Consider the following 16138-nt stretch of genomic DNA (forward strand, 5'->3'; position numbering starts at 1 on the left):
GTGGCTTGAGCAAACGACCTAGATGATACGTGACGTGAGGTGGGAAAAAAGAGAGAGAGGGAGAGAGAGGGGAGGGGAAAGGGGAAAAAAAAAAAAAAGGGGGGGGGGGCTACTTAGAAAGACAGGAGAGGGGAAGGGAGAAGGAAAGAAAGAAGGAGAACAAGACAAAAAGAAGTGAAAGGACGAGGGAGAGAAGAAGCACGGGTTGTCAATAGACCAGACAGACGCTTGGAAACAGAAACACCAGAATCTCTCAGTTGCATATGTGAAAGTCCATGGCGACCGTTCTCACCACGCTCACTCAGTCAACCAACTGTCAATTGTTCAATCCAGCATCATACCAGGTCGGCTTTTCGGGTGGGATGAGAACGGGTCCCTCCACTCGAGTGAGCTGCGGTCTGGTCTGGTCTGGTCTGGTCTTTTCCCTCTGGGCCGTCAGGAAACTGGGAACTGGAGATGCCTGTGGAGGCTGCTTGCCCTCGCTTCCCCAAAGACTCGAGGACACGTTCCCAGAATTCCCGGGCTTCCTTGCCCCATGGTCCATAAACCACGTACGCACACACACCCGTCAACCCGTTCCCATTGCACTAGTAGGGGGGCGTGGAACCGAAGATTTCCTGCCTGTCCCCGTCCTCATCCCCGCCTCAGGTCCCGGTCCCAGTCCCAGTCCCGGCCTTCTCCTCCTGCTCCTCATCAATTACCCTCACGGTCCATTGAATCAATGAGATGGCTGGTGGATTCATCTACATTCTACTAATATAGAGTAAACAACCTACCTACGCATCCCACGCATCGGGGGAAACAAAATACTCGCCCATACCGCACTGGGTGCCCGGATCACCATTCAATTTCGTTCGTCCATACCTCACTAATAAGTTGGTGTACATCCAGCCTTCCGGTTTCCGGCGTTGACATGAAGACAAACAGCCCCATGGCCAGTCATCATTATAATTGATGAAGCTCCAATCTGCCCTGATGCGGCATGCCCCGTCGCGTTGCACGCCTGCCCCTTCGTCCCGACCCTGACGTGACCTACCCAGGCAATCATTTTCTGTGACAGACCGCCAAGCCGATGGCATAGGCAGCTGTTGACCGCCTCCTGGACAGCAGAGCCGTTGGCAAGAATTCCTGCACCAACCTCGAGGGAAAGGAAGGTATCAACGCAACCTGTGCAAGGTTCCTTGTCTTGCCGCTGTAAAAGCAAGGGACCCGAGTGGTCCATCCCGTCGACACCCTTGACCCGTCCGCCCTCCATACCCAGCTTGTCATCCAACCATATTCTTTCAATCAACGACTCTGGCTATCGGTGCTCGTTACGGGGCAATGATTTGCTGTTGTAGATTTTGACTGCTCCTGAAGCCATCACCTACTAACTTGACCGCTGTCTCTGCAACTTGGTGCCGACACCGCTTCCCCGTTGACAGCAAGCGGCGTAATTCTCGTCTAAAACATCAAGACATATCATGCCTGTAGCTGTGCAGGAGTGGGTTTGTTGATGTGGCTTGCACCAATATTTTCTCATGTCCCGAGCCGAACCCACTGCCAATTTACACTCACACGTTCTCTCGCCTCCATTTCCTAGTCTGGCAGCTGTTTTCCGACATATCGCTCAGACTTGGTGGGAGCTACATCGCTGTCATGGTGTTTGCGTGTTTGCGCGTTTGCGTGTGCGTCGGTGCCTGCCTCTGCGTTCAGTGTTCGCCGCTAACGCTGCCGCTGCCGCCAGCGCTCAATACCCTACCTATCTTACCTAAGGTAGGCACCTCACTTAAAGGTAAGGTGCCTTACCTAGGTTAGATACCCGAGACCTTACTGAACCAAAGACTGTTTGGCGCGACCGGTCGAAGGAGGTTTCTCTCGTTTTGGCTGTTGTCCGGGACTTTAGGCAGTCCACGTCAACTTGTCTGTTTGTCTTTTGCGTGCTAGAGAACCATCATGGTGACATGGAGCAACCCGCCGACCTTTCCTCTCTTCAGAGTTTTTTTTCCTTTTTTCTTTCTTGGGCGCACGAGCAAGAGTGGGAGAAAGAGTCATCCATCCACAAAACAAGTTGTAACGACGCTGGAGGACGGGACCCTGCCCAGCGCAATCTCTTTCGATTGAACGCAATCCCACCTTCACCGGCACTCTGCAGCTGACCATCGATCCATGATGCAAACCAAGCTTGATTTGTTCGGTTGTTCAGACCACCAACCCCAGAGTCCAAGATCATCAGTCATGCGTAGCATTGGACGAGTGAACGCCGGCTTTGGTACCGTTTCGGTTTGGCGAGAAGTCGGCCATTCCTCCAGAGTACTGACTGAGTCGAGTACGCGGCCTTTGTTGACTTGAGTCGTCGACGAATTGACAGGACCGAAAGAAGTTACGAATACATATTGACGTTGGCGTCGGGACATCATCGGCCGCCAGTCAGACTGCCGGAGCCAAATGGAACGGCGGGTGCGCCGTTTGTGCTTTCTGTGTGCTTCAGTCTCCCCGTCGCCTCTACCCGCACGTTACCCAAGGAAGCCAAGTTCAGAGATCAGAGGTCCGGTATCTTAGATGAGGATGGTAGTTGGAAACTTGGAGCTCCAATCGCCTGCTCGGGACCGGGGGGAGAAGAAAAAAAGAGCCCATGTTCCATCTGCTCATTTTCATCAACCTCGTGCGTCGCCAATCAAGATATGGACAGGGATATCGTTGTCTCCCGCGTTGGTGCAATGTGGTCTGCATCTCGCCTCTCGGCAAGAGATCGTCGCTCGAGAAATTGATTTCGGCCTTTCTTATTTTCTGCTTGCTCGTTGTGCCATGCCTGGGCTTGTCTTGCCGTTCCGTGCCATGCCCATCCCCCCACGAGGGCAAAGGAGAGGGCGAGGGCGAGGGCGAGGTCGAGGACCAGGACGGGCGGTTGAGCTTGTTGGTGAAATGAGCAAGGGTAATTCATTGACAACAGGGGTAGTGCCACTCGGGCCAGATGCCATGGTTTGAGTGTCTGGCAATCTACAAGAAGACAAACTTCCCGCCTTTGTCCTCCGTCAGTCAGATCCTGACCGTTGTCGTCACCGCTGGGTCTCAGTTGGAATGTTGATGGAGTACGCGGTATCCGTAGACCGAGTCAATTTCGACCCGTCGGTAGTTGTTACAAACAGACGCCGTCCTGGAGCCCCTGCTGCCTCTTTGCGTTGGTGATTGACATTTGCATCCCAATGCGGGATTGCCCCTGCCGCTAACCTGCGGAGCAGAGTAGCAAATGAGGCTGTGAGGGCCGATCACCAAGATACTAACGAGCCCATCGGCCCGTCAGTGGTGGTGCTGGTGGCAGGTGTTGAGTACTAATGAGAGAAATCAGAGTTGAGTTGAGTAGCCTGCAGTTGGCGAACCTTGGTACGGACATAGAGTACGCAGCGGCAGTCAGTACTCATTACAGAGTACGGATAGGCATGTTTGTGAGCGTGCGTGTCTTCCCCACTGCGGCGAGGAAGTTCTGTCGAATGACGGCCGATTCCCGGAACGAGACAATTGTTCGAGAGGCCAGCCCGGCATCCTTGCAAGGATTAGGGCTCCATCTCATCAAGACTCTGAAACAGACAAACTGGATCTCTCTTGTAGATCGGTCGGGTCGGTTTGACGCGCCGCATGAACCTCGACTTGGTCAGCCACTGATTCAGGACGCATTCCAAACAGCCATTTCTATTAACAGTAGCATCAGTTGAAGAATATGGTGGAGACGTATGCTGACAGAATGCTTGGTGTCGAAGTCGTAACTTGTAAGCCCTTCTGTGGTTGCAAAGGAGGATTGATTGGGTATTATGCAGACTTTCGTCCGATGACCGAGATACAGGTTGACGCTTAAACCTGTCCTTCAGAGGGATACTTAGTCCTTGTACCTGCTACGGTCAATAGAACGCTGGAAGTGCAACCTATTAGTACTATACTCGACAATCGATGTCGATTCAGCAAGATCCGATGATGTTGACGACCGCTGACTTGCATATCTCTCCAAGTCGTGCTTTACAATTTAGAGACGCAGCCAGCGACAGTTGCAAGGCAGGCAATGGATGCAGGCAGCTCCCACTGCAGTGACCCGAATTGCATGCCACGCGCCACGGGTGGGTTTTGGCCCAGTGGTATCCGCACAACGGCATGGCTTGATGCGGCGAGTGTGGCAGCCACGCAAGGCCCGTTCGGAGTAAGGCTGAAGTGAGACCTGGCCGAAGACGGGAGATGGAATGAACCTTTCACGGGCCCGAGAGTCTCGGGCGATGACACTTGGAAAGGGAAGATGGAGCCCTACGAATGAAGGCGGCAGCCTCAAAGTACCACTCCCGGGGGCCGTGATCCAAGCGGCCGGTGCGCACGATCTGGTGTCTGCGAGAACCAAGAGGGGTCGTTGAGGCAGTCGAAGGAGCCAGGCGGGTGCGGCGTGCGAGGTCGTTGACGGCATCCCATCTTCGTATTCTTACTTTAAGTAAGGCGGCAGCTGTGCCGGGGGAGGGCCTGAAGCATCGTACACCAACCCTCGTCCCGGCAGCCGTTTCCCGGGACGTCATTGCCAGTATCGACGCGTTCAGCCAGACGCCTCACGGAATCGGTCCGCAAAGGAAGGGTCTCGTCGAAGGAGCTTCAGCATCATAATCAGCACCTCGCATTTGGCGTTGATATCAGGCAGGCAGGACGTCAAGGGTCCCACCCAGTCACGACTCGTGGGAGTCGCTGGCGATCATGAATGCCACTGGGACGGCCTGCCATTGTCTGTCATGAAATTGAAGAATTGCCAGTCACAGGTAAGGTACGGCGAGCCTCAACCTCGGCCGCGAGCATCAGATTAACTCTCCTTGCCGCCACAGCGACTCCCTGTAACCAGTAGGCAAAGCAAGCGCAGGTCTGGAGTTGATTGAGTCCGCACCTTGCGTTAGTCTTGCCACAGCTGCAGCAGCTCGAATGTAGCCAAAATAGGTTCGGAGCAATTACGGGCGAGGGTTTCTTTTCTTCGCTGGCCCTTCTAGCTTATTTTTGTTCGGCCGTTTGCTGGTGATACGGATAGGTAGGTATTTGACGGCCATGGATCTCGATAAGACCTGGCTCGGCCGGGAACGAAACGGGATCTCTGTCAGGCTAGAGAGATTGGGAGAATAGAAAACATTACCAGCCGCACGAGGTGGAAGGCAATTTCTTGGGCCGGGCTCTGTTTGTTTGCCGATGCAGGCATTGTTCAACCATGTCACGTTCACGTCCACAGCCGCGGCGACATGAGGCGAGGCGACGCCGGGGAGAGGCTCCTTTGAGAGGCGAAACCACATGTGCGGGCCGCTGCTACCATCCAGTCATCAAAGACATCTATGCGAAAGGCGCAGAGGGGTCGATGAGCGTCCACGTTGTTCCGACCTTCCAAGTTCCTGTGTTTTATCATGTAAAGTAATATCACGGGGGGTTGACTTAGTGGGACTGTAGATGAAGAGGTGGTGAAATGCCAAGGACCAGAACGTGGGTGGGCGGGCAGAGCTTGATTTGCGGCCCCTATCCAAGATTGGCAGCACTAATATTAGGCCCATTGCAGCCCCTGAGAGGGTGGCGTACCACGGTGGTCCCCTCAGAGTGGCTCACGTACCAGCTACATTCGGCCAGCGCTCCGGCTGGCATTACTTGCGACCTGTCGGGGGCTCTCAGGGCCCACTCCGTCAAGTATCGGTGACTGTGCATCGATGCAGGTCGGCAGGTGCCTCTACTGGGTCCATTGTCTGTCGCATCCTGGATTGGGCGGGCTTCATCGCGTCAACGTGAACCTCAATTTCCAGAACCAGACCGTGTTCTCTGCCAGAGCAACAGGAGAAGGTCGCCTCTTCCCAGCTATCCCAGAACCTGGTCAATCAGTTCGAGTGCAGGTACCTCACAAGCAGGCAGGAAGGGTAAAGGAAAGATTGTCCCTCTCGTCCCCCTTCCCTTCCCCTCCTCTTCCTGGGTGGTACTTTTTATTTTTATTTTATTTTAATAATTGCCGACACATAGGTATCTATCTTGCTGCACCTGCACCAACCCCGACTGAGCCTCCCACACACCCCTCCCACTCTCCTCCTTTTCCCCCCTCTCCCCTTCCCGGAGGACAAGGACCAAACACGTAGAGGCGAACCAAGGCGAAGGGAAAAAAGAAAAAAAAAAAAACCTCTTCACCCTCAAGCAGCCTCCTTTTTAAACTCGATCCCTCAGAGTCCCGCACAGCCAAAGCCTTCTCTTCTGGTTCCCTTCTTCGTTTCTTCCCTAGCTACCACCAGTTGCAACCCAAAGCCGTGCTTAGCCAAGGTTTAGTCGCGGCTCAGGCCAGAAACCGGTGTCTGTTACCATTTACCCCTGGGACCCCCGAATTGCATATTGTTAAAGTACCTGTCGCTACCCCACGACACCTTTAACGAGTGCTTGGCCGTCCCGTCCGCTCGCTCGCTCTCGTTTTGCGCGTCCTGTCCTTTTTTTTTTGGGGGGGGGGCATCTGAGCTGTATCAAATTGCTCCGCCAACACCAACATCACCGCCCTCACCACCTTCACCACCCTCGACCCTCCATCTTAACCTCAGACGTCCTCCTCATCACCGTGTCCTCTCTCCCACCACACCGCATCACCGTACCGACACAATGGGCGCCGACGAGAAGACGCGCGTCTCGGGCGAGGTCCCTCGTGGAGAAAACGGCTCTATCTTGCCCACGACGAACCCAGACCTCGAGAAGTCCCAGCCTCCCAAGGCTGCCATTCACCCTGCGCTATACGTCATGTAAGAAGAAACCAAACAATTGCTTAGTTCAAAGTAGTGGCCCTTCGCAAAGTTTTGCTGACTTGGAATCCCAGCGTCTGGATCTCTCTGTCCTCCTCCGTTATTCTCTTCAACAAATGGATTCTCGACACCCTCAATTTCCGTAAGCCAGATTCCTCTGACAAGCGATCACCGCCGACAAGGCTAATCGAGCACAGGTTACCCGGTTATCCTGACGACCTACCACTTGACCTTCGCGACCATTATGACCCAGATTCTCGCGCGCTGGACTACTGTTCTCGACGGACGCAAGTCGGTCAAGATGACTGGTCGTGTCTACATGCGGGCCATCGTGCCTATTGGCGTGTTCTTCAGCTTGAGCTTGATCTGTGGCAATCTGACCTACCTGTATCTCTCCGTTGCCTTCATCCAAATGCTCAAAGTAGGAACTCCATGACCCGACATTCAACACCCAACCGCTAACAATCATAGGCCACCACACCCGTCGCCGTTCTGTTGTCTGGATGGGCCCTCGGTGTCTCCCAGCCCAACCTCAAGGTTTTCCTTAACGTCTCCATCATCGTTGTCGGTGTCATTATTGCCTCGATGGGAGAGATTAAGTTCGTTTGGATCGGTGTCATTTACCAGATTGGTGGTGTCATCTTCGAGGCCCTGCGGCTCACCATGGTCCAGCGCCTGCTCAGCTCTGCCGACTTCAAGATGGACCCCCTCGTGTCTGTCTACTACTTCGCTCCCGTCTGTGCTGTCATGAACTTGGCTGTTGCCCTCGTATGGGAAATTCCCAAGGTCAGCATGGAACAGGTCTACAACGTCGGACTCTTCACCTTCTTCCTGAACGGACTCTGTGCCTTCTTGTTGAACGTTTCCGTCGTTTTCTTGGTAAGTGTTTGTGCACAGCAAGGAAACATTCACGTGCTTACCATAGTCAACAGATCGGCAAGACCTCTTCTTTGGTCCTGACCCTCTGCGGTGTTCTCAAGGACGTAATGCTCGTCGTTGCGTCAATGATGATTTGGGGCACGCAGGTTACTGGTTTGCAGTTCTTCGGCTACAGCATCGCCCTTGGAGGCATGGTCTACTACAAGCTCGGCTACGAGCAAATCAAGGGCTACATGGGCGAGGCCGGCCGCCAGTGGGCCGACTTCGGCCAGCGCAAGCCCATCTTGCGCAAGCTTAGCATCATCGTGCTCTCTGCTTTCGTCCTCTTCACGCTGCTTGGGGGCCTGGCACCCACATACGCTCCCGAGTACGACCCCCACAACCTGATCAACGAAGTCAACAGCCATTTCGGCAGCAGCAGGGCATAGGCTACAGGATAGACGCAATCTCCTTGGCCTACCATTTCCTACTTGTAAGCGTAGAGATGTGACGATACCAGATTCTCTTCCGCGACGAAATTACCCTGTTCAGAGTACATATTACGAGCTTCTCTTCATCCTGCGCCCATTGACCCCATTTCTTTTTAATCCGGAGGAGATCGGAACGTTTGTTTGGGAAACTACCACGTGTACAGCTATAGAGCAAAGGCGCAGAGCGCAGAGGGTCTAGGTTGCATGGGTCGCCTCATGAAGTTCTAATCTGATGTACTCTAGACGGCGAAGATATAGACATGTACGTACGCAATGATACAAAAACTTGAACCAAAATGTCTAGGGCATCTACATGATGCAGTGTGCATGCCGAGGCGCAATATGCTGGTATGCATTAAGAAGTCCAAGTTGGAGTATTGTAAACCGACGGCTGATTTTCCCCCACTTTTGGTTTGCACTCAAAAGCTCATAGAGTCAATAAAAGTACAAGGTAGAAATAGCCACGACGTTGAAGATGATGATAAGAGATGGTGACGACGACTGCAGAGACGGTAGAGCCACACGAAGTATGTGTGGTTGCTTCAGCACAGTCATGCTGAGGTGGCCTCTTTGAAGGGGTTCGATATTCTACGGCGAATGCTGCTCCGTTAAATATGGCATGGAGCTGTACCCAAAATCCCGTCTTGCACCAAGACTATGCAAGCTTTCGGCGTGCGCATGCCGCGGCTTGCTGCAAACCATTGGAACACACGAGAGGTTGACCTTGAGCTACCGAGACAGTGGGATCGGTTGCCAAGTGTGTGATAAACCCCATTCACGAACGATGAGAGACTGAATTTGGCTTGCTTGAGGTGTTCATTTTCATTGATCGTGGCCGTCTCCCACGGCCGAGGGCTGAATTGTGCCCATCAGTCATCAAAGACCTTTCTATCACTCTCTTCGGTCACAGTAACTCAATCCACACCTTTTGAGGTATCACAGGCAAATGTCTTGATTTCAATGGTTTCTCATTGGGAGCCCTTAAACCGAGGACCTCAGATGCCAATTGATGCTCTTTACAAGCCAGCCCAACTCCCCGACCTGTTGACGATTGCAGAAACGGATTCCCTTTTCAAAATCCTATTGCGAGTTAGCTAGGTGCTCATGCGCATTTGTCACCCTTGAACCGAGGCGATGCCATGCACAATGCCCTTGACGGACGGTAAGGTATCACATACTCAGAGGCGTGAAGAACCATCTGTTCTTGCCGCTCGTGTAACGCTCCTCCAGAACCTTCTTCACCGTCTTCTTGGCGTCCTCACGCTGGGTGACCTCCTTGAAGGTGTCGTTGGAGACGACGCCCTTGAGGCCCTCAAGCTCAAGAGTGTAGCGAGTGGGCATCAAGTGGTTGTAGTTGACAAGCTTGACGAAGGGCTTGATCTTGTTGCGCTTCTCCTGGCGGGTCTTGGACATGCGGCGGGTGATCTTGGAAGGGTAGCGCTCGATTCCGGCGACGAGGGCGTGGCCGAAGGGGTGAGCCTTGTTGCCGGAGTCGACAGGCTGGATGATGACGACCTAAAAATAAATCGGACGTCAGTACTGTCTGGTCTCGTATCCAAGTTGAACAGCAATTTCTCCCAGTCGAGCGGTATTGGAAATTTCAGCGTCGTCGTCGGGGTCGTCGAATGAGCTTTGATCGATCGCAGTCCTCCTCTTTCGTTTCGTCTTCGCGATGCACATCCCCCACCCAGTACCTCCTATCTTCGTCCGGCGACGTGAAATTTCCATCCCCCTCGACAGGAGGGATTGCGTGCGCTGCTCGCAGATATTCGACTGAGTTCGTACCTTCTTGCCGGCGTAGCGGCCGTGGGTGATGATGGCGACTCTGCCGACCTTAAGGAACTTCATGGTGACCTGCGTTGTCGGGGCTTTGGGCGTGCTGAGGTGAGATTGTCGACGGACCGCTTGCCTACGAAATGTTCGTTGTAGCGCGAAATTGAAATTTCGACTGCGACGTGTGGGTGATTTTCGACCTAAAGGCACGTGCTTAATCACGTGACTATCAAGCCTCTTCTTTCAGGCTGTCCCGTCCCACCCCACCCGCCGCGGTCGTGTCCGAGCGTCTGTGCTGTCTCTGTAAGGCAATACCCAGGTAGGTAGGTACCTGGGCAGGGCGCCTTGGGTCGGCGTTGTTCGCACCAGTTCCCGAGGCTCGATAACGACGACATACTACATTTCTACTCGCACTCTGTCCACCCTAAAGCTCAAGGCGATCCCTTCTTGCACACAATGGCCGCCCCTCCAGCCTACATTATCTCAAAGGTCGCAGACCCCGTCTTCGCACTGGTCATTGGTCTTGGTGCTGCTGCCACGCGAATCAATCGTGAGGAAAAAGAGAAAGGCAGGACGACTCAGGAGACTATCGCCGCTGCCCAGAGGCATGTTATTCCCTATTGCTGAATAAAATAGCTTCGGCCTCTCTTCGTGGACTGGACTGACCCGAGCATGTGTCACACAGGCGACTAAGAACCTCAAAGTTTTCCTCTTGAATCTGGATTTCTGCATATCACGACGAGAGCTCAAGGGAGAAAGCGCGATGCACAGCAGTACAACATGGTTCATGGAGACGCGGTCTCTCGCGGTCTATATCTGTGTATCTTTAATCACCGAATGAAGGGCCGTACTCCTTCTTCATCGCCTCTCGGACCATCTGGCCACACAGCTTCGCCGTTGGGTTTGTGCTGACTGCCAAACCTTTGGCTATGTCATTCCCATACCTGCCGCCCAAAGCAAAGTCGCGCGACGCCGCCTCTTCGAATTCAAGTTTGCTCCAGTTACTCTCACGTCTTTCCTCGTCCACTCGCACCTTGAAGCGGGGCACCAGCTTTGCGGTCATGTGGTATATGGCTGCTCGCTGTGTATAGGCAAGAGACAAGGTCTTAGCCGCTTGGGGCGACATGGCGCCGTAAATTGTACGGGGTGTCAGAAGCACGATGGATCTCTCAATGTCTTCCAGGGCGACCTTGGCTTGGAGGCTCATTTCAGCAACGTCAGGATGCTCAACAAGCCGCTGACTGGTTGCAGGCGCCTCTGCCAGTAGCAATGTGTCCCCATAAAGGCGTCGAAGTGCCTGCACACGGTTGTTTCTGGCGCTGGCATAGTTGGGGTACTCGGAGATGAAACCCTCCAGCTTCGATAAGAGGGCCCTGTACTCCTGGACTGGCTCAATCGCCGTCTTTGGTCTCAAGCCAGCCAATTGGAGCTCCAGCTGCTGCATAGACAGGACAATCTCCCTCTCTTTCTGGATGACACGCTCGTAGACGGATGTGTCGGTGATTTGAGGGTCGCGAGGAAGCGACGGATCGAGCAGGATGTTGGCTGAGGGATCGGATTCAGGATCTTTGATCTTGTCGAGCACATTGACGTCGTGCTGGCTCAATCCCACGACCGCCATGGTTTCGGTATTTGTTGAAAGGTAGCTATCAATCCCGAAGTATGCCGTTCGTCTTTCTCTTGGAGGGCTGGCTCAGAATAAGTTGATAACCTGTTATTGGGAGAGGGTTCTCCGAATGGCCGACTGTTTTTGAACCGCGCACTGGAAACACTTGACAATTTGCGCGGCGACTCTCGGAGACTTATCAGACAATGTTGCTGGAGCGGATGCAGCGGGTAACCGAAGCGCGTCTGAACATTCCGCACACCAACGGCTATGGAAGGGTTTCAAAGGAGAAGCGATAAGCAATGCCGTCATTTGTAGTGGGTAACGCGCGCCCGCACGCACACACACATTGTACCATCCCTCGGTTTACCAGAGAGTGACGGAAACACCGGCTGCGATTGCTACAGCTCTGACATCCTTTGTTCTTGGGCAAGGAGGCAAGTACCAGTTGGGATAGCGGGCATAGCCTGGAGCATCCGAAGCATGGTGGGGATCGTCAAGCCGCGCCGCGCCCATGGTCCGGCCAGGGACGGCTTATCTCGGCTCACCACGGCCATCTGCTCGGCCGGCGAGTTTCCGCACGCGATTACATCTCAACACACGGTTCTGTTCAACCCGCCGCCAACCTCTCCTTCCACTTTCGGCACCATCTGCTAAGGATCGAGGCGAGACCAGGATGACGCCCAGCACGAATGTGTGCCGGGTCAGACATTGTATCAGAGGAGACCCGACCCCGAAACTAGCCACTAACAGGCGTCGGATTTGCTGCATTTGGAACCGCCCAGTATGCGCCGTGGAATGCAAGGCAACACAATATCCCGGTGCTTGTGAGCGGAAGTCCGTCCTTGGGATACTGTTTAAGGTTCATCAAATATACCCTGTTTCCAAGTACTTATATGGAAGACGGTGTACCAGGCACAACCAAATCCATTCCCTTTCGCTCCCTCACGCCGACATCCGTTGCCAACATAGGATCGATTCAGGAGATCTCATCACACGAATCAGCATCCATTCATATTTATACTCGTGACATTTAGGTCTCCTCCCCCCCGAAAACTGCTGAGTGTCAATGTCCCCTTCTGCAATCACAGACTCCCCGCCACAGACCGCCGCCTATCCGGCATCGACTGACCTCGGCGATGGCCTTGCAGTGCAGCATCCGCCGCCCAACTTCCGGGGCTACGACCACGTAACCTGGTGGGTGGGCAATGCGAAGCAGGCTGCTTCTTACTACAATAACCTCTTTGGGTTCAAGACCGTCGCGTACAAGGGACTCGAGACTGGCAGCAGGTACATCTCATCATACGCCATCGCCAACAACGACGTCCGCTTCGTCTTCACATCCCCCGTGAGGTCTTCCGCCCACCTGCCCGAGGATGAGCCCATCTCTGACGCGGAGCGCAAGCTCCTGCGTGAGATTCATGCCCACCTCGAAAAGCATGGCGACGCCGTGAAGGACGTCGCTTTTGAGGTCGACAACGTCGAGGGCGTGTACAACAAAGCTGTCCAGGAAGGCGCTCAGTCGATCCAGCCCCCTCTCGTCCTTGCCGACCCTGACCATGGCGATGTGTTGACGGCCGTCATCTGCACCTACGGCGATACCACCCACACCCTTATTTCTAGGGGTAACTACAAGGGACCATTCCTTCCTGGCTTCCGCGCCGCAAAGCCATCGACTTCCTCCATTACCCTACCTGTGGCCCCCTTGGCCCGCATCGACCACTGCGTTGGCAACCAGTCCTGGAATGAAATGGTCACAGCGTGTGCCTTTTATGAGCAATGCCTTTCCTTCCACCGCTTCTGGTCTGTGGACGACTCTCAGATTTGCACAGAATTCTCCGCTTTGAACTCCATCGTAATGTCGTCAGCCAACAACCTCGTCAAAATGCCCATCAACGAGCCGGCTCCCGGCAAGAAGAAATCGCAAATTGAGGAATACGTCGTGTTCAATTCGGGGCCAGGTGTGCAACACATTGCCCTACTTACTCCGAACATCATCGAAACCGTGTCAGCAATGCGTGCCCGCGGTGTAGAGTTCATCGCCGTTCCTTCCACATATTACGATACCATGCGCCATCGACTCAAGACGGAGAAACGTAACTGGGAGCTCAAGGAGGACCTGACCACCATCGAGGCCCTCAACATTCTCATCGACTACGACGAGCAGGGCTATCTATTGCAATTATTCACCAAGCCGCTGATGGATCGGCCTACTGTCTTCATTGAGATCATTCAGCGCAACCACTTTGAGGGCTTCGGCGCCGGTAACTTCAAAAGTCTGTTCGAAGCAATTGAGCGCGAGCAGGCCGAGCGTGGCAACTTGTAAAGCATGCTGCGTTGGCGCGGAACACCCTGCCTGTCGCAGCACAACAGGGCAGGGGATTATTTCGAGACGCTAGGACTGAAATCCACAAATAAGGAGGTGACGGCATTTCTTCATCAGCTAAGCATAGTAGCATAGGCTTATTATTAAATGTTTGCCGGATCGTATCCGTTGCACCTTCATCCGTTCTCTCGTATCCTGTGCCAATCCTCAAGTACTATCGTGATACCTCCTCATGCGTCGACAGCCATTGCCGTCCCGTTTATCTGATGCTCATGTACTCCATTGGTCGCAATAACATCATCCATCCTCGCTCCACGGGTTCCACTTTGACAGCCGGGGCAATTATGGATAACCTCATGAGCGTATACATCGCAGTCGATGCAGAAGTGGCTGTTGCACACAGTGCAGGCATATCGACCGCTTTCGCTGACCCCTTTTAGCTCAGATGGTGCCACTGTGGTCGGAGCCACTGGCGTTGTTGTAGTCACCCCGTCATTGTCGTTCGCTTTTTCCTTGTCCCTCTTCTTGGAGGCCCTAGGCGGTTCTGGGAAGGCCGTGAGACAGGAGTAGCAGGCCTTGGAACTTCCGGCCTTGGCCCAGGGTACCTCGACCCAGTTTCGAAGTGGGAATAGATGATGGTACGAGCGAGCGAGGTGGGTGGATAAGATGAGTGTCAGGCCGCACGCTGGGCATTCGATGGGTAGACGACACACACGGGTGCTGCAACGAGTGCAGAGGTAGCCTTCACGAGCGGGCTTGTTGTGGCAGGCGCAAATGGCGGTGGCTTCACCCCGAACGAGTGTTCTTGATGGAAAACCCATCATGAGCAAGGATGCAGTGCTCTGCGCAGCGGTGCGGGTGACGGGCGGGGTGGTGGCAGCGAGGAGTAGATCTCTGAAGTGGGCATCGTTCATACAAACACTATACTGAGTGTCATCACCGGAGTTTGTCCGGCTGCAAAGCTCGGCACAGATGGCAACCTGCGCGGCAAGACCGACGACAGAGACGCGGATGCGATCGGTTATAAGAGAAGATATCGTTTCGTGAATGTCAGCAGGATCGGAGGAGAGCAGAGCGCCAAAAACCACGAGCACCTCGCGGGTGCCATGCGAAGGGGCGTGACTATGATTCAGCCAGTCAGTGGATGTTCCAAAACAGAAGAGCGGGAGGAGTTTGCACGTACAAAAGTGCACCGCGACACATCTCAAGGGCGTTCTGTAAGCTGGGGTTGCCTGATGGGTCTTGCCCCTCGAAGGACTTCAGCTTCTCAAGGTGGTCGGTGGGGTTGCCACTCATGTCGCTGATTCTAAGAGCAACACCATCTCGCATCCCAATGATTCCAAGTTGAGAGATAGGGTTCTGCTCGAAGTACTCTTTGACGAAATCTGCCGCGTATGCCCAAGTGACGCGGTAGCGATTGGGTAGCATATCCTTCTCTGTCATGGCGAATGACATGTCCAATACAAGTACCAAATGCCGAATAATTCCTCGCTGGAGCGGCGTCGTATCTTTGAGCAACCTCCTTCTCTTTTCAGCCTCAAGACTTGCACCAACCGCCAGGCTGCCGTCGGCGCCCTCTGTAACTTCCTCCCAGCTGCGCTTGACGTCCTCCCACCGCGCCTTGGAGTGCCCACTCTTGCCTTTCTTGCCACGCGCTTTCCCGGGTTTTCCGCCTGCGCCGTTGCCGTTGGTTACTCGATGATCGTGGAGATCGTCATCGGACATGTCCTCGACGTACTCGCCGTCGGAGTCGGCCATGATAAGTGGCGTCGGTCGGGATCGCTAGACGGAGAGATGCTTGGGTAGTTTCGGGGTGCGTGTGAGCTAGTGGATTTGTATTGGTTCTTCTCATAGAGATTTCGGGGTCGATCCTAGCGTTTGTTTGAAAGGCGAGCACGAATGCTGCACTTTTTCGCGAGTTGTCGTTGTTGGATGAAATGAGCAAACAGGGTCGCAAGGCTTTAGCGGAGAAGATCGCAGCCTCGTAGTCTAGTCCCTACGCTGACCCCAACAGCCAATAAAAGCTGGCCTGGTGCACGACCCTTGCCAGGTTGCTTCGCATACCCGAATTCCATTCCATGTTGGCGACCCTCAGCAGAGACGTGATTTAAACCACTAGTGAATTCAGTGTTTTCCTTCGCATCCGTAATCATTCTTCTACTGCTTTGCATCTGCGCCTATTATAGGTCTCTTGTGTTGTCTGCCCACTGCTGCCGGAATTAGGCACGTAATGATTCCTAGGTGCCAATCTTCGTCGACGGGGCTTCCATCTACAAAGTAGATAGTGCAAACGACATCGTCACAAGTCACTCCCGGTCTAACATGGAAAGTGTTCCGACATGCT

At 53.9% G+C, this 16138-nt stretch overlaps 5 protein-coding genes across 5 annotated transcripts; 2 read left to right on the top strand and 3 right to left on the bottom strand.

Annotated features, from left to right (window-relative positions):
• Window positions 1-6603: 6603 nt before the first annotated feature.
• Window positions 6604-8047, top strand: COL26b_013201 (uncharacterized protein; the record flags this gene model as incomplete). The annotated part of the gene is made up of 5 exons (XM_053185822.1): window positions 6604-6740; window positions 6815-6882; window positions 6938-7161; window positions 7212-7619; window positions 7673-8047. The coding sequence occupies 5 exons, from the start codon at window positions 6604-6606 to the stop codon at window positions 8045-8047; spliced, it is 1212 nt and encodes a 403-aa protein (XP_053030227.1).
• A 1212-nt stretch (window positions 8048-9259) lies between these two features.
• COL26b_013202 (uncharacterized protein) lies at window positions 9260-9937 on the bottom strand (the record flags this gene model as incomplete). Its single annotated transcript, XM_053185823.1, has 2 exons — window positions 9260-9604; window positions 9875-9937. The coding sequence occupies 2 exons, from the start codon at window positions 9935-9937 to the stop codon at window positions 9260-9262; spliced, it is 408 nt and encodes a 135-aa protein (XP_053030228.1).
• Window positions 9938-10688: 751 nt separating this feature from the next.
• Window positions 10689-11483, bottom strand: COL26b_013203 (uncharacterized protein; the record flags this gene model as incomplete). The annotated part of the gene is made up of 1 exon (XM_053185824.1): window positions 10689-11483. One exon carries the CDS (start codon window positions 11481-11483, stop codon window positions 10689-10691), a length of 795 nt encoding a protein of 264 aa, XP_053030229.1.
• A 1054-nt stretch (window positions 11484-12537) lies between these two features.
• Window positions 12538-13794, top strand: COL26b_013204 (uncharacterized protein; the record flags this gene model as incomplete). The annotated part of the gene is made up of 1 exon (XM_053185825.1): window positions 12538-13794. One exon carries the CDS (start codon window positions 12538-12540, stop codon window positions 13792-13794), a length of 1257 nt encoding a protein of 418 aa, XP_053030230.1.
• Window positions 13795-14467: 673 nt separating this feature from the next.
• COL26b_013205 (uncharacterized protein) lies at window positions 14468-15552 on the bottom strand (the record flags this gene model as incomplete). Its single annotated transcript, XM_053185826.1, has 3 exons — window positions 14468-14479; window positions 14508-14916; window positions 14978-15552. The coding sequence occupies 3 exons, from the start codon at window positions 15550-15552 to the stop codon at window positions 14468-14470; spliced, it is 996 nt and encodes a 331-aa protein (XP_053030231.1).
• Window positions 15553-16138: the final 586 nt, after the last annotated feature.

This window comes from Colletotrichum chrysophilum (assembly GCF_026319265.1).
Source record: "Colletotrichum chrysophilum strain AFK26 chromosome Unknown scaffold_211, whole genome shotgun sequence".
In the NCBI taxonomy this organism is placed as follows: Eukaryota; Fungi; Ascomycota; class Sordariomycetes; order Glomerellales; family Glomerellaceae; genus Colletotrichum; species Colletotrichum chrysophilum.